The 22,907-nt window shown below is 45.8% G+C and overlaps 1 protein-coding gene across 1 annotated transcript in view; it reads left to right on the top strand.

Annotated features, from left to right (window-relative positions):
* Nucleotides 1–22,907, top strand: part of mRpL20 (mitochondrial ribosomal protein L20) — a 66,748-nt gene that overhangs the window by 4,759 nt on the left and 39,082 nt on the right. Inside the window, exon 2 of the mRNA XM_068354738.1 lies at nt 16,006–16,176. Coding sequence (XP_068210839.1) covers nt 16,090–16,176 — 87 coding nt within the window. The 5' untranslated portion in view covers nt 16,006–16,089. The remainder of the gene's footprint in view (nt 1–16,005; nt 16,177–22,907) is intronic.

Below are 22,907 nucleotides of genomic sequence, written 5' to 3'. Positions count from 1 at the left end.
AGGGTTCAGCAGGCCTTGATCGGCGCACAGAAGTATTCTCGGTGGTTGTGGGCGTGTCTTACCGAGACCGTCACTCCCACCCGCAGACGATTGAGCCCTTATTTTGCTCGTCTGCAGAAGAGATTAGGGGAGAAAATAAAGGCAGAATAACGCTGGTCTCAGGTCTCAAGACTTCTTAAACGTTAAGTCCAGACCTATGCCAGACGTACGAAGTTAAAGTTCACAACCCGAATGCAGTCATTGGGTTAGCTCTGACTCTCCTCAGTTACAGTCACAACTTTCGGTCTTGATGCGTGAGTGTCGGGCTGAGAGTGTTGCACCTCCTCCTCCGCCTACACTCCCTCCACCTGTTCTCGCTCCGCCTGTGCTCGCCCAGCCTGCACCTGCTCCGCCTGTGCTCGCCCAGCCTGCACCTGCTCCGCCTGGTCGCAGCACCATCTGCCAGGCGTACGATGTTGTGAACTCTACTACAGTCCATGCAAGCACAGTTTTCGGACTTGATGAGTGAGTGTCGGGCTGAGAGTGTTGCTCCTCCGCCTCCGCCTACACTCCCTCCTCCTACACTCGCTCCGCCTGATCACAGTACCATCTGCCAGGCGTACGATGTTGTGGACTCTACTACAGTCCATGCAAGCACAGCTTTCGGACTTGATGAGTGAGTGTCGGGCTGAGAGTGTTGCTCCTCCGCCTCCGCCTACACTCCCTCCTCCTACACTCGCTCCGCCTGATCACAGTACCATCTGCCAGGCGTATGATGTTGTGGACTCTACTACAGTCCATGCAAGCACAGCTTTCGGACTTGATGCGTGAGTGTCGGGCTGAGAGTGTTGCTCCTCCGCCTCCGCCTACACTCCCTCCACCTACACTCGCTCCGCCTGATCGCAGTACCACCTGCCAGCAGTTCCACCTGCCAGGCGTACGATGTTGAGACACGTGCTGAGTTTGCTGTTCCCTGTGGTGTTCAGCCTCCGCCTTTCTTAAGGCAACCTTTACATTGGGATCAGGAGGATTATACCTCTCTTCCTCCGCCTCCACTTGCTGCTCCACCAGTGATGCAACACTCGGTTGAGGTACAACAACCTCTCCCGTCCATGAGTCAGTTTCCTCAGCTCTTGCTGCAGCGAGCTCAACCCTCCATAAGGCAAGCACCACAACACCTTAGCCTTGCGCCTCAGGAGCCTCAGCTTGCGAGACATTTACCTTGTTCTGCGCAGCCTCTTCCTCATCGCGCTCCGCTCACACCACAGGAACTGGAACTTGCTACTCCGCTTCCGCCAACCGCTCAGCAAGCGCAACCCTTGGGTTCAACCACTCATGCTAGGAGTCAGCCTCCTCCACCCATGCGCCTTCCTTCTGCTTGTCTTTTATTCAGCCTTTGCAGACTGAGCCTCAGGTGTTCCCTCATCGGAGTTTTGAAGAGGAAACCACACTATTGTTGTTCCAGCTCGTTCTGACTCTGCTGTTCAGCATACCATGGTTTAAACCCCATGCAAGCATGCATAAAGCACTCTAGCACTGGTCATGGAATTTCTGAGAAATGTTAAACGCCATGCACACGCTCTGCTTTCCTTTCAGCAGGCTCTGCTTACTACATGCTCAGCATTCAGCATGCTCTGCATTCAGCATGCTCTGCATACAACATGCTCTGCATACAGCATGCTCTGCATTCAGCATGCTCTGCATACAACATGCTCTACATACAGCATGCTCTGCATACAGCATACTCTGCATACATCATGCTCTGCATACCTTACCGCATGCTTCTCAACACATCTTGGGTTGTTGCCAACTCACTAGACTCTCAAGCAGTTTCATAACGTTGCCTTCTAGTCTGCTGCTTTGCACCAGTGAACTCTCACTCAGAGAACTTAGCTTTTCTAGGATAAGGTCCCTGTAGATGAGAAAGTTCTTTTCTCCCTCCTTCTGATATTCCCTTGAGGACTCTGTCATTTGGAGGGAGCCTTTAGCTGCATAACCTCTTATGGACTTTTATTTAAGCATAACATGCTTACAGGGAAGGTAATGGTTACACTTCAGCCGCTAATCCCGTCTGTTACCACACCTGCTCCCATAGACCTTGAGCTGTGTTGCATGACATGCAGTCCAAGCTTAGTCCTTGTTAGAGGATTTTTTGTTTACGAAGTCAATGTGTCACGGGGAAGACGTTCAACAACCAACAGAAGGGACTTGTTGTGATGCAGTGCGGCAACCTCAGCAACCCGTTAAGGAGTTGTCTGTACGACCCAGACAGTCTAGACAGATTCGGGTTGTCACTGTACTTCCTCGCTTGCCCATGATTGACAGTTTACAGACTGTGCAGCAGTATCATGATCTTGTGTCCGGCTCCGTCAGACGACTGGCTTTTAAGAGCTCCCTCAAGTCGTCGCTGTCTGGAGATTTTCAAATGGACTATGGATCTGACCAAGGAACTGGGCCTCCTGGTCAATTTTGAGGAGTCTCAGCTCGTTCCATCACAGACCATTGTCTCCTTGGGTATGGATCTTCAGAGTCGAGCTTTTCGGACTTGTCCGTCGGCCCCAAGGATCTTCCAAGCCCTAGAATGCATCCAGAGCATGCTGAGAAGGAACCGATGCTTAGTCAGGCAGTGGATGAGTCTAACAGGGACACTTTCATCGCTGGCCCTGTTCATCGAGTTAGGGAGACTCCACCTCCGCCCCCTTCAGTATCATCTAGCTGCTCACTGGATAAAGGACATGACGCTAGAGACGGGCTCAGTTCCTGTTTCCGAAGAGATGAGGTCTACTCTAACGTGGTGGAAGAACAGCATTCTTCTCAAGGAAGGTCTACCTTTGGCTGTTCAGACCTCCGACCACCGTCTCTTCTCGGACGCATCGGACACGGGCTGGGGTGCGACACTGGACGGACAGGAATGCTCGGGAACATGGAATCAGGAGCAAAGGACACTTCACATCTATTGCAAGGAGTTGTTGGCAGTTCATTTGGCCTTGATAAACTTCAAGTCCCTCCAGCTTAACAAGGTGGTGGAGGTGAACTCCGACTACACCACAGCCTTGGCTTACATCTCCAAGCAGGGAGGGACTCATTCGAGGAAGTTGTTCGAGATCGCAAGGGACCTCCTCATTTGGTCAAAGATCGAAAGCTCACGCTGGTAACGAGGCTCATTCAGGGCGATATGAATGTCATGGCAGATCGCCTCAGCCGGAAGGGTCAGGTCTTCCCCACAGAGTGGACCCTTCACAAGAATGTTTGCAGCAGACTTTGGGCCCTGTGGGGTCAGCCAACCATAGATCTATTCGCTACCTCGATGACCAAGAGGCTCCTCTTGTATTGTTCTCCGATTCCAGACCCAGCAGCAGTTCGCGTGGATGCCTTTCTGCTGGATTGGTCCCATCTCAACCTGTATGCATTCCCGCCGTTCAAGATTGTCAACAGGGTTCTTCAGAAGTTCGCCTTTCACAAAGGGACACGGCTGACGTTGGTTGCTCCCCTCTGGCCCGCGAGAGAATGGTTCACTGAGGTACTGCAATGGCTGGTCGACGTTCCCAGGACTCTTCCTCCTAGAGTGGACCTTCTGCGTCAACCTCACGTAAAGAAGGTACACCCAACCTCCACGCTCTTCGTCTGACTGCCTTCAGACTATCGAAAGACTCTCAAGAGCTAGAGGCTTTTCGAAGGAGGCAGCCAGAGCGATTGCCAGAGCAAGGACGACATCCACTCTCAGAGTCTATCAGTCTTAATGGGAAGTCTTCCGAAGCTGGTGCAAGGCCAATGCAGTTTTCCTCAACCAGTACCAATGTAACCCAGATTGCTGACTTCCTGTTACATCTAAGGAACGTAAGATCCCTATCAGCTCCTACGATCAAGGGTTACAGAAGTATGTTGGCAGCGGTTTTCCGCCACAGAGGCTTGGATCTTTCCTCCAACAAAGATCTACAGGACCTCCTTAGGTCTTTTGAGACCTCAAAGGAACGTCGGTTGTCCACTCCAGGCTGGAATCTAGACGTGGTCCTAAGGTTCCTAATGTCATCAGGATTTGAACCGCTCCAATCAGCCTCTTTTAAGGACCTCACATTAAAAACTCTTTTCCTCGTCTGCTTAGCAACAGGTAAAAGAGTAAGTGAGATCCACGCCTTCAGCAGGAACATAGGTTTCACATCTGAAACGGCTACATGTTCCTTGCAGCTCGGTTTTTTGGCTAAAAACGAGCTTCCTTCCCGTCCTTGGCCTAAGTCGTTCGAGATCCCAAGCCTGTCCAACATGGTGGGGAACGAACTGGAGAGAGTACTTTGCCCAGTTAGAGCTCTTAAGTACTATCTAAGAAGGTCAAAACCATTACGAGGACAATCAGAAGCCTTATGGTGTGCTATCAAGAAGCCTTCTCTACCAATGTCTAAGAACTCAGTTTCTTACTACATCAGGCTTCTGATTAGAGAAGCAAATTCTCATCTGAAGGAAGAAGACCTTGCTTTGCTGAAGGTAAGGACACATGAAGTGAGAGCTGTGGCTACTTCAGTGGCCTTCAAACAGAACCGTTCTCTGCAGAGTGTTATGGATGCAACCTATTGGAGAAACAAGTCAGTGTTCGCATCATTCTATCTCAAAGATGTCCAGTCTCTTTACGAGTACTGCTACACCCTGGGTCCATTCGTAGCAACGAATGCAGTAGTAGGCGAGGGCTCAGCCACTACATTCCCATAATCCCATAACTTTTTAACCTTTCTCTTGAATACTTTTTATGGGTTGTGCGGTCGGCTAAGAAGCCTTCCACATCCTTGTTGATTTGGCGGGTGGTCAATTCTTTCTTGAGAAGCGCCAAGGTTAAAGGTTGTGATGAGGTCCTTTAGTATGGGTTGCAGCCCTGTATACTTTAGCACCTTTGAGTTGATTCAGCCTCCCAAGAGGAACGCTGCGCTCAGTAAGGAAGACGATCTTATTAAAGGCAGAGTAACGGTTCAAGTCGACTTCCTTACCAGGTACTTATTATTTCATTGTTATTGTGGATAACTGATTATATGAAATATGGGATACTTAGCTATCCTTTAATCTTGTACACTGGTTTTCACCCACCCCCCTGGGTGTGAATCAGCTACATGATTATCGGGTAAGTTTAATATTGAAAAATGTTATTTTTATTAATAAAATAAGTTTTTGAATATACTTACCCGATAATCATGATTTAATCGACCCTCCCTTCCTCCCCATAGAGAACCAGTGGACCGAGGAATAATTGAGGAGGTGTCAACAAGAAGTACTTGAGTACCTGGCCACAGGTGGCGCTGGTAAATACACCCCCTTCTAGTATTGTGATAGCTGGCGTATCCCTCCATAGAATTCTGTCGGGCAACGGAGTTGACAGCTACATGATTATCGGGTAAGTATATTCAAAAATTTATTTTATTAATAAAAATAACATTTTTACCAAAAAAGGGATGATCTGTCTCATTTCACGAGTGCAAAGAGATTTAGTGGTAACAAGCTAGCCTTGCATGGACATCAGCTTGAGTCCCACCCTAAGTTTAAAGTGTTTGCTGTATTTCGGAAATTACTGTTGCGATTTAGCTTGACTGGCTGATGTTATGGGAAGTATTTCTTCTAATTAAATTGTAATGGAAACGAGACATCTTTAACTTAAAATATCCCTACACAAAATTGCTAAAATCTGCATATCCCTACAAGGGCATAAAGCCCCTAGGCAACAACTAATTACAGTACTTCTACTAGGACTAGTTGTTGGATGTGTCCACTGTTCTATAAACAGTTCTAGTACAGTATAGAGTAGTACACTTTATAGATCTCATCAAACTTACTGTTTTGATCCCCATAATCTATAGTTGGCATCCACTAGTAACCGAGATAATTATTTCCGTTAAAAATTCTCTTTTTACTCATACCTTTCTGGGTAAATGTATGATATTGTAATATCTAGCCAAATACATGAACTAAATATTTTTCCTACTCGCTATTTTTATTCTATTCATTTCTAACCATGAATATAGAGGAAACCACCTATTCATGAGTTTTCCTACCCCACTTATTAAAAATTTTATCGGGGATCACAGTGTGTAACCAGGGTTTTGATCGTGGAAAAACTAAAATTGAGTGATTTGAAGGAATAATAGCAGTCAGAAATGCATAATAAACACAAGATAACTACTATAGTTGGAAAAATATATGGTCCATGTAAGTTGCTGGAAATTAAAGGATCATTACAATAGCTAATCACTGAATGGGGAGCATTTTCAACATAATTACAGAAATAGATGAATTTTGGAGACGTCTTCTTATGACAGTAGTTATGCTGGAACTGAAGGAAAGGCTGGAAAAAACAATGGCTGTTATAGAACAGTATTCAGGAACTTGTGGATAAATATTCGAAAGCTGTAAATTGGTTATAAAAAATGCAGCTGATGATTATGTCATTGCAAAAACACAAAGCTCCCAAAAGCAATTGAAACCAAAGTATTCACAATAACTCACCATCTGTTTCTGAAATGGACTCCGAAATTATCATCACTATGATCTCTGAAATAGTGTTCATATTTTAATCGATTGATTTGTAAGGTATTATGCCCCAGCCCCCATTAATCATAAAGAGAAAAATGTTAAAAATGTAGCCAGCACTCATCCATCTTTTTATAGCGAATTCCAGTTTCGCTGAAAATTAATGTATCATATATTGACTCTGTTCTGTATTTGACTAAGTTTTGTTTTGATCTGCATTACTGCCATAATACGATCCTGGACACAGTTTATGAAATTTCCGACATGTGGTATGCCTGTCCAGATTTTGATTTCTTATCTTCTGTATCATAAGTACTGGTAATCATTTTCAATCTCCAATCTCATATGTTTTCATAATCACATGACATTTTTAACCAATGTCCTTCTTGCTTATATACAAATGCTAGTTCGGCCTCCTACGCCGATAATTTGAAAAAAGTTTTAGTTTGAATGTTCTTGAGTGGAGAGGTCTTCATTAGGAACCTTCCTAATGGGTGGTTATTTCCATTTTGGAGCTTCAACACTCAACACGCACACAGGGAGATGGGGATACAATGGACCCCACAGTCCATTCTACACAGCATGGCAGACCCTGTCGCCTTTCGCCAACAACTCCCTTTCAGGTAGCTCAGCCACCTTCTGCTGGCATTCTCTTCGAGATCCTACACGAAACATGAACTGCTGCCCAGCTGTAATCAAAATCGATATTTGCCTAAACCAATGTGTTTTTGCAATCGCATTCAGTAATATTGCCTGCAATATATTACGCTACCCAGATATGCAGCTTAGGGTTGAGAAAGGCCTTAACAATGATTAAAATTAGATCCATAAAGGCTGTTCTAATATTATTTTGGTCTGCAGTGTGGCAGGTACAAAATATCAAGATTTTAATTACATTACAGTACTGTAAAGCCTTAAGCTAGGCTATTTCTTTAACTGTTTGCTTATACAGTTGCAGCTTGGTTTAACTGTCAACATGTGTCTACCCTTCGTATGAAATCCCAAAGTCTGTAAAACGGCAAATGCCTACAATATTAGGCCTGCAAGTAAAAGATTGAGCAATAGGAATAGTAATAGATTAAAATTTTTCAATATTAAACTTACCCGATAATCATGTAGCTGTCAACTCCGTTGCCCGACAGAATTCTACGGGAGGGATACGCCAGCTATCACTATACTAGAAGGGGGTGTACTCACCAGCGCCACCTGTGGCCAGGTACTGCAGTACTTCTTGTTGACACCACCTCACTTTTTCCTCTGTCGTGCTTCCGGCAAGACATTCATGGGATACGCTTATGATCTTGGAGTATTGTTCACGGCTTTTGGTGAAGTATTTCTCTCAGATTTCGACTGTCGCTATACTGGAAAACTTCTATATTAGCTTAGATAGCTTTTATTTAGTTCTGATTAATGGTTAACGATCTTTTTGCTTGATTTGGAATCCCCCTTGGCTAACTCTTTGATTCAAGATGTCTGACATTTCACAAGCCCCACCCCATAGACGATGTAGGTCTTGTAATAGGCGTATTCCGAAGGCCTCGGTAGATCCTCACACCGCTTGTTCTGACTGTAGGGAAAGACCCTGTCAGTTGGAAGATCGATGTGAGGAATGCGCCGGACTTTCGGAACTTGAATTTGTCCGATTCTTGAAATATTCAACCAAGTTAGAGAGAGAGAGAGTTAGGAGGAGTTCTTCTCGCTCTTCACTTTTTTCCTCACCTCATGATCCCCTACCTTTTCCTCCCCCTGTAGTGGCTACCCCCGAACCTACTATTTGCCCTCAACCTGATATGTCTGTTGTTTTGCGTGCCATTCAGGCTTTAGGTGACAAAGTAGAATCGGTGGTTAGTGATCATAAGTCTCTTATGGCCGAAGTCAAGGAACTTAAGGTCAAAAGTGCAGTGGGAGGTAATAGTGCCAGTGCTGTGACAAGTGCTAGTGTCAGTGCAGTGCCAAGTGCTAGTGTCAGTGTCAGTGTGGTGCGTGAGGGTACTTCTGTGCGTGCCAGTCGTCCTCCCAGTCTGGGACCTCTTGCAAACTCCCAAGCCCAGGGGAGAAGCAATGTCGAAGGGCAAAAGGGTTCGGCAGGCCTTGATCGGCGCACAGAAGTATCCTCGGTGGTTGCGGGCGTGTCTTACAAAGACCGTCACTCCCACCCGCAGACGATTGAGCCCGTCTTTTACTCGTCTGCTGAAGAATTGTCAGGGAGAAAACGCTGGACTCAGGTCTCAAGACCTCTCAAACGCAAAGTCCAGACCTCAAGAGCTCAACCTGGTTGCAGTCATTGGATTAGCTCTGACTCTCCGCAGTCATCAGGTGACTGCACTCCTCCTAAGAGGGGTAAGGTGATGCCGCAACAGACCTCATCTTCTGTTAAGGCTTTGCCTCAGCAGACCTTAGCGTCTGTCGACCCCAAGTTGACTGTGCTGCAGTCCATGCAGTCACAGCTTGCAGTCTTAATGCGTGAGTGTCAGGCTGAGAAGGTTACGCCTCCTCCTGCGTTCGCTCCGCCTAACCGCAGTCCAGTCTGCCAGGCGTATGAAGTTGAGGCTCCTCAGGATACCTTACTGCGTACTGAGTTGCCAGTTTCCAGCGGTGTGCAGCTACCTCCGCCTTCCTTAAGGCAACCTCAGCAATGGGAGCAGGAAGCTTATGCCTTTCTTCCTCCGCTTCCGCTTGCGGTTCCACCAGCGAGGCAACAATCTGTTGAGGTACGACAACCTCTTCCATCCATGAGGCAGCCACCTCAGCACTCGCTGCAGCGACCTCAACCCTCCTCAAGGCGAGAGCCTCAACACCTTAGCCTTGCGCCTCAGGAACCTCAACTCGCGAGACAAGAACTGCGTTCTGCGCAGCCGCTACCTCAACTCTCGCAGCTCACACCTCAGGAACCTCAACTCGTTCCTCAGGAACCTGCTACTGCGCATCCGCAACCCTTACAGCAAGCGCAACTCTTGAGTCAAGACACTCATGCCAGGAGTCAGCCTCCTCAACCCATGCGCCTACCTTCCGCTACTCTTTTTGACCAGCCTTTGCAGCCTGAACCTCAGGTTTTATCTCATCAACAGAGACTTGAGGATGAAACCACAAGCGTTGTTGCACCCGCTTGTTCAGATTCTGCTGTTCAGCATACCACTGTTCCATTACCTCTCACTTCGCTACACTCTGGTGATGAGGTTTCTGATGAGGAAGCTGCGCACCTGGATCCCTCATCAGACGTGGAAGAATCCAAGTCTTCTCCTCCACCTATTGACTTTCGTAAGGTCCTGGCTCTTTTCAGAGAGGTATACCCGGACCATTTTGTCTCTGCTACCCCCCGCTCTCCGCCATCTGAGTTTTCGCTGGGCATGCAGCCTGTCAAGTCAACATATACTAAGCTCGTCTTTGCAAGGTCCTCTAAGAGAGCTTTAAGAATTTTAGGGGTGTGGTTGCAGTCTAAGCAGCAACTAGGGAAGACTTCCTTTATGTTCCCACCGACTAAGCTCACTTCTAAAGCGGGCGTATGGTATGCCACAGGAGAGGAACCAGGCTTGGGAGTACCTGCCTCTGCCCAGGCTGACTTCTCGAGTTTGGTCGACTCTCCTCGTAGAACAGCAATGAGGCGCTCTAAGGTTTGCTGGACCTTCTCCGATCTAGACCACTTACTAAAGGGTGTATTTCGTGCCTTTGAGATGTTCAATTTTCTAGACTGGTGCCTGGGGGCCCTTAGCAAGAAGACCTCCCCTGCGGACAAAGACTCGGCCATGCTTTTAATGTCCTGCATGGATAAAGCTATTAGGGATGGATCTGGCGAGCTTGCTTCAATTTTTGTGTCAGGAGTTCTTAAGAAAAGGGAACAACTTTGTACCTTCCTTTCTTCCAGCATCACACCTTGTCAAAGGTCTCAACTCCTTTTCGCTCCGCTTTCTAAGTTCTTGTTTCCCGAAGAACTTATCAAGGACTTGTCTGCGGCAATGATTCAGAAAGACACTCATGATCTTGTGGCCTCTTCAGCTCGTAAGACTAAGGTTGCTCCCTCAGTCCCCAGGACTTACCGCACCCCAGTTGCTGATACGCCTGCTACGAGGTTTATTCCGCCCTTTCGTGGTAGAGCCCCCAGCCGAGGAAGCTCCCGTCCAGACTCTTCCAGGAGCAAGTCTAGGAAAGGTTCCAAGACTTCTCAAGGCAAACACTGACTCTCCTCCTCTCCAGACAGCAGTAGGAGCCAGACTCAAGATCTTCTGGCAAGCTTGGGAAAAGAGAGGTGCAGACGCCCAGTCTGTCAGGTGGCTGAGGGAGGGTTACAGGATACCATTCTGCCGCAAACCCCCTCTGACCACTTCTCCCATCAACCTCTCTCCCAACTACAAGGAAAAGGACAAGAGGCTAGCGTTGCACCAGGAGGTGTCGCTCCTGTTACAGAAGAAGGCAGTGGTTATAGTCCGGGACCATCAATCCCCGGGCTTCTACAACCGTCTCTTTCTGGTGGCCAAGAAGACAGGAGGTTGGAGACCGGTGCTGGACGTCAGCGCGCTCAATGCTTATGTCACCAAGCAGACGTTCACTATGGAGACGACGAAGTCGGTCCTAGCAGCGGTCAGGCAGGAGGACTGGATGGTCTCGTTGGATCTGAAAGACGCATACTTTCACGTTCCTATTCATCCAGACTCCCAACCTTTCCTGAGATTCGTTTTTGGAAAGGTTGTGTACCAATTCCAAGCCCTGTGTTTTGGCCTAAGCACAGCTCCTATGGTGTTTACGCTTCTGATGAGGAATATTGCAAAATTCCTCCACTTATCCGACATCAGAGCCTCCCTTTACTTAGACGACTGGCTGTTGAGAGCCTCCACGAGTCGTCGCTGTCTGGAGAGTCTCAACTGGACTTTGGACTTGATCAAGGAACTGGGTCTGTTAGTCAACTTCGAAAAGTCCCAGCTCATTCCCTCCCAATCCATTGTTTACCTGGGAATGGAGATTCGGAGTCAGGATTTTCGGGCTTTTCCATCGGCCCCAAGGATAAGCCAAGCCCTAGATTGCATCCTGAGCATGCTGAAGAGGAGCAGTTGCTCGGTGAGACAGTGGATGAGTCTCACAGGGACCCTGTCATCGTTAGCCCTGTTCGTCGAGTTAGGGAGACTCCACCTTCGCCCTCTTCAATTCCATCTAGCAGCTCATTGGGACAAGGATTTGACGCTCGAAGAAGTCTCTATCCCGGTCACCAAAGAGATGAAGACCACTCTCTTGTGGTGGAAGACCAACCTCCTTCTCAAAGAGGGCCTATCGTTAGCGATTCAGACCCCCAATCTTCATCTCTTCTCGGATGCATCAGACTCGGGCTGGGGCGCGACCTTGAACGGACAGGAATGCTCGGGAACGTGGAACAAGGAACAGGTAACGCTCCACATCAACTGCAAGGAGCTCCTGGCAGTTCATTTGGCCCTATTGAACTTCAAGTCCCTCCTGCTAGGCAAGGTGGTGGAGGTGAACTCCGACAACACCACAGCCTTAGCTTACATCTCCAAGCAGGGAGGGACCCATTCGAGGAACCTGTACGAGATCGCAAGGGACCTCCTCATTTGGTCAAGAAGTCTAAACCTCACCCTAGTAACGAGGTTCATTCAGGGCAACATGAACGTCTCAGCAGATCGCCTAAGCAGAAAAGATCAGGTCATCCCCACGGAATGGACCCTTCACAAGAGCGTGTGCAACAGAATTTGGACCTTGTGGGGTCAGCCTACAATAGATCTGTTTGCCACCTCCATGACCAAGAGACTTCCTTTGTACTGTTCCCCAGTTCCAGACCCAGCAGCAGTTCATGTGGATGCTTTTCTGCTGAATTGGTCCCATCTCGACCTTTACGCATTCCCACCGTTCAAGATCATCAACAGAGTCATTCAAAAGTTCATCTCGCACGAAGGGACACGGCTGACGCTGGTTGCTCCCCTTTGGCCTGCAAGAGAATGGTTCACAGAGGTACTACAATGGCTGGTCGACATCCCCAGGACTCTTCCTCTAAGAGTGGACCTTCTACGTCAACCTCACGTAGACAAGTTGCACCCAAACCTCCACGCTCTTCGGCTGACTGCCTTCAGACTGTCGAAAGATTCGCTAGAGCTAGAGGCTTTTCGAAGGAGGCAGCCAGTGCGATTGCCAGAGCAAGGAGGGTATCCACTCGTAGAGTCTACCAATCCAAGTGGGAAGTCTTCCGGAGCTGGTGTAGAGCCAATGCAGTTTCATCCACCAATACCTCTGTAACCCAAATAGCTGACTTCCTATTACATCTAAGGAATGAGAGATCCCTTTCGGCTTCTACGATTAAAGGGTACAGGAGTATGTTGGCTTCAGTTCTCCGCCACAGAGGTTTGGACCTTTCTTCCAACAAGGACCTTCAAGACATCCTTAAGTCTTTTGAGACTGCTAAAGAACGTCGTTTACCCACTCCAGGCTGGAATTTAGACGTAGTCTTAAGGTTCCTTATGTCGCCTAGGTTCGAACCTCTCCAGTCAGCTTCCTTCAAGGACCTTACCCTCAAGACTCTTTTCCTCGTCTGCCTTGCAACAGCTAAAAGAGTCAGTGAGGTTCATGCCTTCAGCAAGAACATTGGGTTCACATCCGAATCTGCAACATGTTCTTTACAGCTCGGATTTTTAGCTAAGAATGAACTTCCTTCACGTCCTTGGCCTAGATCGTTTGAAATTCCTAGCCTTTCCAACATGGTAGGTAACGAGCTAGAAAGAGTTCTTTGCCCTGTCAGAGCTCTGAAATATTATCTTAATAGGTCAAAACCTATACGAGGACAGTCAGAAGCCTTATGGTGTGCAATCAAGAAACCTTCGATGCCCATGTCCAAAAACGGACTTTCGTATTATATAAGGCTTCTGATTAGAGAAGCCCATTCTCATATGAAGGAGGAAGACCTTGCTTTGCTGAAGGTAAGGACCCACGAAGTGAGAGCCGTAGCCACTTCGATGGCCTTTAATAAGAACCGTTCTCTGCAGAGCATAATGGATGCAACTTATTGGAGGAGCAAGTCAGTGTTTGCATCATTTTATCTTAAAGATGTCCAGTCTCTTTACGAGAACTGCTACACCCTGGGACCATTCGTAGCAGCGAGTGCAGTAGTAGGTGAGGGCTCAGCCACTACATTCCCTTAATCCCATAACCTTTTTTAACCTTTCTCTTGAATGCTTTTATTGTTGTTTTTATGGTTGTTACGGTAGGCTAAGAAGCCTTCCGCATCCTTTTGATTTGGCGGGTGGTCAATTCATTCTTGAGAAGCGCCTGGGTTAGAGGTTGTGTAGAGGTCCTTTAGTAGGGGTTGCAGCCCTATATACTTTAGCACCTTAGAGTTGATTCAGCCTCCTAAGAGGAACGCTGCGCTCAGTAAGGAAGACGAACTTAATAAAGGCAGAGTAACGGTTCAAGTCGACTTCCTTACCAGGTACTTATTATTTCATTGTTATTCTGAAATAACTGATTATATGAAATACGGGATACTTAGCTATCCTTTAGTCATGTACACTGGTTTTCACCCACCCCCCTGGGTGTGAATCAGCTACATGATTATCGGGTAAGTTTAATATTGAAAAATGTTATTTTCATTAGTAAAATAAATTTTTGAATATACTTACCCGATAATCATGATTTAATTGACCCGCCCTTCCTCCCCATAGAGAACCAGTGGACCGAGGAAAAAGTGAGGTGGTGTCAACAAGAAGTACTGCAGTACCTGGCCACAGGTGGCGCTGGTGAGTACACCCCCTTCTAGTATAGTGATAGCTGGCGTATCCCTCCCGTAGAATTCTGTCGGGCAACGGAGTTGACAGCTACATGATTATCGGGTAAGTATATTCAAAAATTTATTTTACTAGTGAAAATAACATATTAGCTAAGTAAAAGAGAGCTGATAAGTTGAAGGAACGAAGTAATAAAAACCAGAGAGAAAAGTGAAAGAAATAAAAAGAACAAAACAGTTGGATTTGAATGCAGCGATCGAGACATGATGGGTGGAGGGGTAGGTGGTCTGGAGTACCTGGAGGGGAGGATGAAAGGGCGATGGCAGGTGTTACGAAGGTTATGATTTACGAGATACGAGAACAATAGGCTTTGAAACAAGAAGGGTGTCCTTGGAAAAGCAGATTTGGTAAGGAAAATTACAAGGTAAAGAGGAAAAGGCAATGAAAGGAATCGGGGAAAACATGAAAGGGGAAAAGAAGTACAAATGGCAAGAATGTGGGAAGAGTAGGCGGCAAGGAGCTGAGGTGAGAGATAAATGAAGTGAACGATGAATTACGGGAATGCAAGGAGCAAAGTGTGAAGCATAGAAAAGAGAGGTCGAAGTATTATGAAACAGAAGTTGTGGATGAACTGTATTAAGGATGACCTTCGATCAAAGGGATTAAATGGTGATGAAGTGTGGAACAGAGGTAGATGGAGAAAGCAGACCAGAAACATCGACCCCACATAGAAGTGGGAAAAGATGTAGACAAAGAAGAAGAAGAATATGATAAAAAGAATAATATAAATGTGTGAACGAGAGAGTATTTAAGAGAATACTGTATGCAGAGAATTGGTGATAAAAAAGGGAACGTGAATAGCCCGGTGGCAGAAGGTAAGAAGGATTTGAGAGAGCCTCTGCTAGGTATCTGACTGCAGCGAGAGTTGCAAAGAGACAGAAGAGCTGATGAGGACTGAGGAGGAGGACATTTGTTTTGCTTCCGTCAGACTGAATTCTGGAAATAATTGTGTATTTTTGATAGATTTTCACTTTAGTTATAGATACCAGTGTTATATTTCTGTGATAGATAATTGTAGGAATTATTAAAAGCATTAAGAAATAAGTTAAAAGCCAAAATCTACTGGAATTTTTGTTGAACAACATAAGTTGTGCTTGCACTAAGCGGAAACTCGTGATTGGTAGAAGCATGTCATGACGTCATAAGGTGTATGTGGCCAATTCTTCTCGGTGACCTTGTCAAAACTATAGTATGAGGTCACAAGACATAGAATCAGTCAGTAATCCAGACCCAGAGCTGATGTTGACACAGTAAGCGACAGACAAACAAAAATAGTCCAGGACATGCTGGGTCAAAATACTGTGCTGTAAACTGACTTGCCCAATGGCAAACTATTTGAGTTGAGTATTGTAGTCGTGCATTTGTTATTACAGGGTCAATGAAACAGTGTTGCTGTATACAGTAATATAAGCCTCTCTCCTATCATAAGGGATAGGCATTTTATAAAGCTATTGAAAGCTATCCCCACCAACTAACACTAAGCAATGTACATACAGTATATGTAGATATGTTGGTAATAAGTTATTACATTACTGTTTTGACATGACTTTTTCTAATTGTAGTTGTGGATAAGGATGTATAAAACCTTCTCTGGTATGGTTAAAATATGTTGAAGCTTTTGAATTTTCAACAATGGTGTAACCATTAGATAAATTTATTCGGGAAAGGGCATTTTAGATAATTTATTGTTCCATAAACTGTACTGTAATTCTATTTTTCATGTTTTGACTTGAATTTTTTATTACAGACTAATCTCAATTTATCATCTGTGATCCTTACTGTGTACATACTCTCTTGTTTGAGGATTTAGAGTTAAAGTCACCTAAACAGAATGGTTATTGTGTCCCCAACTTTGTTTGCTCGAGCAAGAGGACCTGACAGATTTTGGAAGAGAAGAAGGATCCTTGCTCTTTCTGCTGTGAGTATTTCATTTGTTGTCACTTTTGTTATTAGATAATCTCAAAGGACTGTTCTTTATTCATTAGGAGATAAGTATCCCCAATTGTAATTTATATATGAATTGACCTGTAATAACTGCATTATGAATATGTAATCTACAAATGGTTTTGTAAAATATTTGTTCCTATGTGTATACAAATCTTTCATCTTTTAAAGAGGGGAAATGATTTTGGCATATGCTGGAACGACATCAGGGAGAAATCCTGCCCCACTACCTGTCAGAAGAGCCTCACTTTGAATTTTGGCTGCAACGAGTACAGACATATCATTGAGCACTTATCCCAACTTTTTTATTATCTTACAGGAAGTTAATGCTAATTGTTAATGGCTGTAATGGATGTGAAGCTAGAGATTTTTACTTTCCAGGGAAAGGATGAACATTGCAACTGGTTAATGAGTAAACTGACTAGATCCACATTCTCTCTGTGCATCTTGGTGGGAGCATAATTGTTTGAAATCATATTCATGTGCCAAGTGTAAGTTGTGGCTTCCTGTGCATTGGAAAACATATGCCCTGAAAGGGAAGAAGAGAGCTAAGCCTTCTCTGGGGTCTGTCTTGGCAACACCCTAGAAGACACAGTAGACCCTTTGCATATGCCCCTGGCTTGGTCTCCAGGGAGTATGCATCAGGAGCAAGGAACCCTCACATCTACATCGGTAGGCTATTCAGGTTTTGATGGTGTGTGGGGTTCTCCCAGTGTTAGCCATACACCACTGGAAGTTGGAGAATCTTCAATTGTGTCTATGCAGACCGCTAATGATGAGTTTGACCCAAGGAAGGATTCTTTTTAGGTCTTTCAGGTAGGCCTTCCATTACTTTGTTGTAGGAGCTAATAACTAGGCTATCTCTCACCCAAAATTCCCAGTTCCAGGTCCAGTGTCTGCTGTGGTGACGCTGTAATAGGTTAACAGGCTGCAGCCAGATATAGCATGCAGATTTACTAACTGGTTAATGAGCACGACCAACCCACATCTAACTCCATGGCTCCAGGAAATACTATACCTGTACTTTATGATACTGTGCACTACTCCTTGTTTTGGTTCTAGGCAAGAGCACCCAACAAGTTATATAAATTTCAGGTTAGATTTCTTTCGGGCATTGAATTACAAAATTGTAGTTCACTGACTTGAAAAATTATTGAGGAATCTGGGTCAGTTCCTGTAAGAATAAAATTAATGAAAATAATGAAAAAGTATTAATTTATTCTGACACTATATACAAACCATTACGCTCTTTACCGTAGAGATTTATTTTATCAATAGCTGAAACTAGCCATTAAGTTTTCTCTTCCGTAAAAACCTTAATCATTCAAATACAATGAAAGAGCTAGCACAAAAGCTAAAAACTTTCCTTACTTTTTCTTTTACAGGTGTGTCTGTCCATGGAGATCAAAACCATGTGGGCTTGTCCGTCATCGAAGGGTGCTGTTGTGGCATCTTTATTTCGGCAATTGAGACCGATCCTCATGGTCTCTGTCTTGCATGTAGAGGTCACTCCTGCTTGCAGGAGTCTTCTTGTGACGAGTGTAGGGAGTGGTCCCCCTTCCAATAGACGAGGTTTAGTAGGCCACGGAAGAAGGAGAAGGGGGATTCTTCCCCTTCGGATTAATCCTTGAAAGGGAAGAAACCTTGCCATCGGACTCTGTCGGCTAGACCTTGCCATTCTGACTGCTTGGTTGGCTTCCCCTGGGAGTTGGTTGAGTATGAGTGATGCCCATCTGCCTCCAAGACAGCCCTGTGGTCCGGTGGCCTCTGTTACTTCTCCTAGTGAAGCAGCGCCGGCCGCCGTCGTAAGGGACTCTCTTTTCACTGACGCGGTGTTGGGGCTTACAGGGTCTCCATGTAAGGAAAGGCTTCTCAAGGTCTTTTGGTTGGGTACTCAGCGGGAGCGTACAACCTCCCAAGGGGTTGATTTCCATCATCCCCCTCGACACTCCTTAGGTCTCACGCCAAAAGAGTCTCTTGCGTGCCCGACCATCTCGACCTCAGCACCTGTTCGCCCTAATGTTCGTTCTGCTTTGGCGGGTGGGCGTAAGCAGTTGCTGACAAGTATTTCTCAAAGTTACTTGTTTGGCGGCTCCCTCAGGTATGAACTCTGGGACTAGCTTTGGTTATGTTCCAAAGACAGTTCATGATGTGGATCTTCTGTCTGGGCTTGATTAGCGGGGGGTTGGGAAGCTAAGTGAGCTGTCCGGAGGTCTGCCTCCAAGGGCTAGACAACTTCCTTTTCCGAGGGAGAGTTACCCTCCACTGGCCACTGTTCAGCAATCTTTCCGCTTTGGGGGGGGGAGCTTCCAACAGCGGCCACAGGTGTTGATCATTCTTTCGCCTGCAAGAGAGATGGCCTTTGCCTCGCTAGTGCCTCAGCTTACTACACACTGTTAGCTAGCCAACCACTGGTAAACAACACCTTATCTGTGGGCACTGATGAGGGTGCATTCGCTAGAGCTCATTAAGCTTCACCTCGCCATTGGTATTCCTTCCAAGTTGAAAACCAAGTTCCCTCACACGGTAAGGGGGCTTTGCCTCCTCCTTCTTTTTGGCCAAGTAGTCACACTGACGGCACTCTCTTCCCTAGGGTACTGAGTTTAGGGAAGAGCATAAGATGTCATCCTCTCTAGCTCTACTGTTCCTTGACACTCCACCAAAGTCAAGGAAACACGCTCATGCTGCTCATTCAGGAGCAGTACCGTTCTCGAAGGACACACCATGGTTCCTGAACTTCCTGGACCTAGTTCAGGCAGTGAAGCAGGCGGTTGCCGGATCGTCCAATCTTCCTCCCAACTTTTCCACCTCCGGACACTCCAACCATCCCACTGGAGGTTTTGAGTTCCTTCAAGGGGATTGGAGGCCTAGGCGAACAGCTCTAGTAGGCAGGTTCCTCCTCTTGGTGCCCCAAAACCTCCTCCTCCTCAGAAATCCTCCAGGTATGAGAGGTATCTGACTAACAAGGCCTCTTCCATTGGCTAGGATCCGATCTGGGAGAAGCTGGGGAGGCGGATTCCCATATTCCCACAGAAGAGGAAAAGCTGTCATAGGGAAGGGACTTCCAGTCCTTGGAATTTGGTTCATCCAAGAACCAGCATGGGATTTAGGTCTTCCAGGGATGTATCGTTCTCAGACAACTATAGGCTATCGCCTATAGAGGTAGCCCAACCAGAGAATTCTGCTGCAGCAGCAGAGCCTGCTCCTCCCACTTCCTCTGAAGGGGGCAGAGAGGAAAGAGAGTTCCTCCCTTTTCGCAGACTTCAACGTCCGTCCGTGTGAAAGGAAGGACACTAAGACCATTCCCAAGAGCTGGCACTAGGGCTGAGCAAGAAGTTCAAGGGGAAGGCCAGGTGGCTTCAGTGTCCGTTTCTCAAAGACCGGAATACAGTGGCCTCCCTCCAAGGGCTCATTTCTCTGTAAGAAGGACCTTGGTTGATGATCTGTACCCTCCCCGGACTGCTATGGGTCGAGCTAGTAGGAGGAAGAACCCTCTGACAATGGACCGGAGCACTGATTGGGTGCTGCCTGTGTCCACCAGCCCCAAGGTCTCCCCCTTGGAACAGAAAGATGCTGATCATGTCTTTCTTTCTGCAAGTCCTCTCTTGCATGAGGACGATTAATTCCTTGTGGGAACCAGATCAAGTTCCAGCGGAGGGCAAGAACACTGTCCTAGACCTCTTCTATGACACTCTGAGACCCACCAAGACTAGGGTAGCTTTACCTTAGTCAAGGGGGTCAAGGCAGAAAGAAGAGGGCTTATGCCCAGGTGGCGGGAGCATCACAGTGCCTCTAGTCTGTGAATTTGTCTCTTTTACTTCCTTCGCCGTACGTGCGTCAGAGGAAGTAATAAGGATAGTGGAGGACGATCCCTCTGTGCTACCCTTGGATCCGGCTATTCTGGTTCGCATGCTTGATTAGCGACGTTGCCAGTGAACTTCTCTGCAGCGGATGCTGCCAACATGTCATGGGTTGCGAAGTGCACTCTGCAATCCGTTTCATGGCTTGACTACTGGTTGGGGTCAGTGGGCTATCTCGTGAAGAACGAAGATTTCTCCACTACCCAGAAGAGGTAGGGTATGTCAGCTTTCCTCCTCTCAGGAGCTAGGACACTGGAGTTCCTGACGCAAAACATTGCCAACCAGTGGATCAACTGGATTATGAGAAGGCGTGATGCTTTCATTTTAAAATTCCATCGTCAGGTGCTTAGGAAAGAGGTGATGAGGTTACGCAACACCTCAATGGACGGAGGACGGTTTTTTTTGTTAACCCTAGCCACTTCAAAGAGAATCAGGGAGCTACATGGTCTATCCTACGTCATCGGACATTCAAGAGGAAGGGGGCAAGTTACACTTGGTTTTGTCCCTGAGTTTGTGGTTAAGGCTCAAAATCCGGCTGTAGTGGATCCTAGATTAGTGTTCTTGCAAATTGAGAGTCTTTGTTTTGTAACAGGTGACTCTGATCAGCTGTTACTCTGCCCTGTAAGGGCACTGAGGAAATATCTCAAAAGAACTTTTACAGCCATCCCTCAGATCACCAGGCTGTATGTGAGCACAGGAAGGGTTGAAAGGAAGGTCATGAAGAACCCATCTCTTCCTGGATTAGGCAAGTGATTGAGGGAGTCATACAACTAGGCTCCTCACCTGGTTGTCGAGACCCCTAGCTCATGTCGTCATGGGTGTCAGTACTGTACATCAATGGCATTCAAAAAGAATTTCTCTGTGATGCAAGAACTACAAGCAGGCATGTGGAAATGGCAAACTGCATTCAGTGCCCATGAATAAGACTAGAATAAATGTGTGAGTGACAGGGCCCTTCTGTTTCATTCTCCCCTCTCTTGGGGTCCAGTATCCGAGGAACTCTCCAATTCATTCTCCCCTCTCTTGGGGTCAGTATCCGAGGAAGTGTCCAATTCATTCTTCCCTCTCTTGGGTCCAGTATCCGAGGAATTGTCCAATTCATTCTCCCCTCTCTTGTGGTCCATTATCCGAGGAACTCTACAAGCTGACCTCAAACTGTTGGTGGGTATCATTGTCCCTTGTGTAACCTGATATATGTGTATATATTTGTTATGTCCCTGATCTCCAAGCGATTTGAAGTTGGGCAATGTTAGGTTAAGTGTGGAATTTAGCTCCGATTTCAGGCTTACCTGGTTAAGTCACATTGCTAAATTCATACACCTAGCATGGATTCCTCAAGCTGTTAACCCACGAGAGTCAACGAGGTGTCAGGGTGCCTCTAAAACAGCTCGTGCAAAGCACAGAGTAACATTCCTGGTCAGTCACCAGCCAGTTGGTGCTTGGACTTCCACCCACCATGGAGTGAGTCTCCACTGTAAAGAGCGAAATGGTTTGTATATGTAGTACTGTAGTGTTAGAGTAAATGTCAAATTTGGAAATAATTTGTATTTTCCTTAACTATACAAACCTGGAGCGCTTTACACCTACTGGTCCCGCCATCATCTTCCTTTGGAAGTCCTGCCGCAATTACAGTGACAGTCTGTTACTAGTGCAGGTGTGAGCAGGGTTGATGGTCTACCCCCTCTCCCCCCCTCTGCTAAGTAGCAGAGGGTAATTACACCTTGCAAAAAACGTAACGGCTAGTTTCAGCTATCTTCCGAATATATCTGTTTTGTAAAGAGCTCCAGTTTTGTATAGTTAGAAAATACAAATTATTTTCAAATTTGTCATTTTGTAATGCAAAAAATAACAAAATCTAATATCCTACTAACTAGCAGTATATCATTAACAAAAGTGACAAAATATCAAGGTTGAAAAGAACAGAATCCCATTAAACCAGATACAATAGACATGCAAATTATAAAACCCCATACATTTTGCAATGAAACTACAGACCATTAAACACAGACTATAACCAAATGAGTTATATAGTGAAATATTTAAAAATTACAATAGTATATGCTTTTGCAAAAGAGACACCAGGAATTACAATATACCCAGTTTGTGTAGTATGCACTCCTCAAACAAGCTCTCAGTACAGTGCAATAACCCACCATGAATCAATTTCACAAACTGTTAATGTTTCCACAGTCAACATCTCCCTTTCACAGTGCCCTTAAAAAGGAGATATGAGAATTGTCTTCAGTTTGGGTTTTTACAGTTTGGCACTGCAGTTATCATTATTATTATTATTATTATTATTATTATTATTATTACTTGCTGAGCTACAACCCTAGTTGAAAAAGCAGGATGCTATAAGCCTTAGGGCTCCAACAGAGCAGTACCCCAGTGAGGAAAGGAAATAAGAAAGTAAATAAACTACAAAAGAAGTAATGAGCAATTAAAATAAAATATTTTTTATAACAGTAACAACATTGAAATAAATCTTTCATATATAAACTATAAAAACAGGAAGAGAAATAAGATAGATTACTGTACCCAAGTGTACCTTCAAGCAAGAGAACTCTACCCCAGGACAGTGGAAGATCAATGTACAGAGGCTATGACACTACCCAAGACAAGAATAATGGTTTGATTTTGGAGCGTCCTCCTAGAAGAGCTGCTTGCCATAGCTAAAGAGTCTCTTCTACCTTTACCCAGAGTAAAGTAGCCACTGAACAATTACAAGGCAGTAGTTAACCCGTTGAGTGAAAAAGAATTGTTTGGTAATCTCAGTGATGTCAGGTATATGAGGACAGAGGAGAATATATAAAGAATGAGCCAGACTATTCGGTGTATGTGTTGG

This window comes from Palaemon carinicauda, chromosome 31, assembly GCF_036898095.1.
Source record: "Palaemon carinicauda isolate YSFRI2023 chromosome 31, ASM3689809v2, whole genome shotgun sequence".
NCBI classification, from domain to species: domain Eukaryota; kingdom Metazoa; phylum Arthropoda; class Malacostraca; order Decapoda; family Palaemonidae; genus Palaemon; species Palaemon carinicauda.
This window is presented reverse-complemented; position numbering and strand designations above follow the sequence as displayed.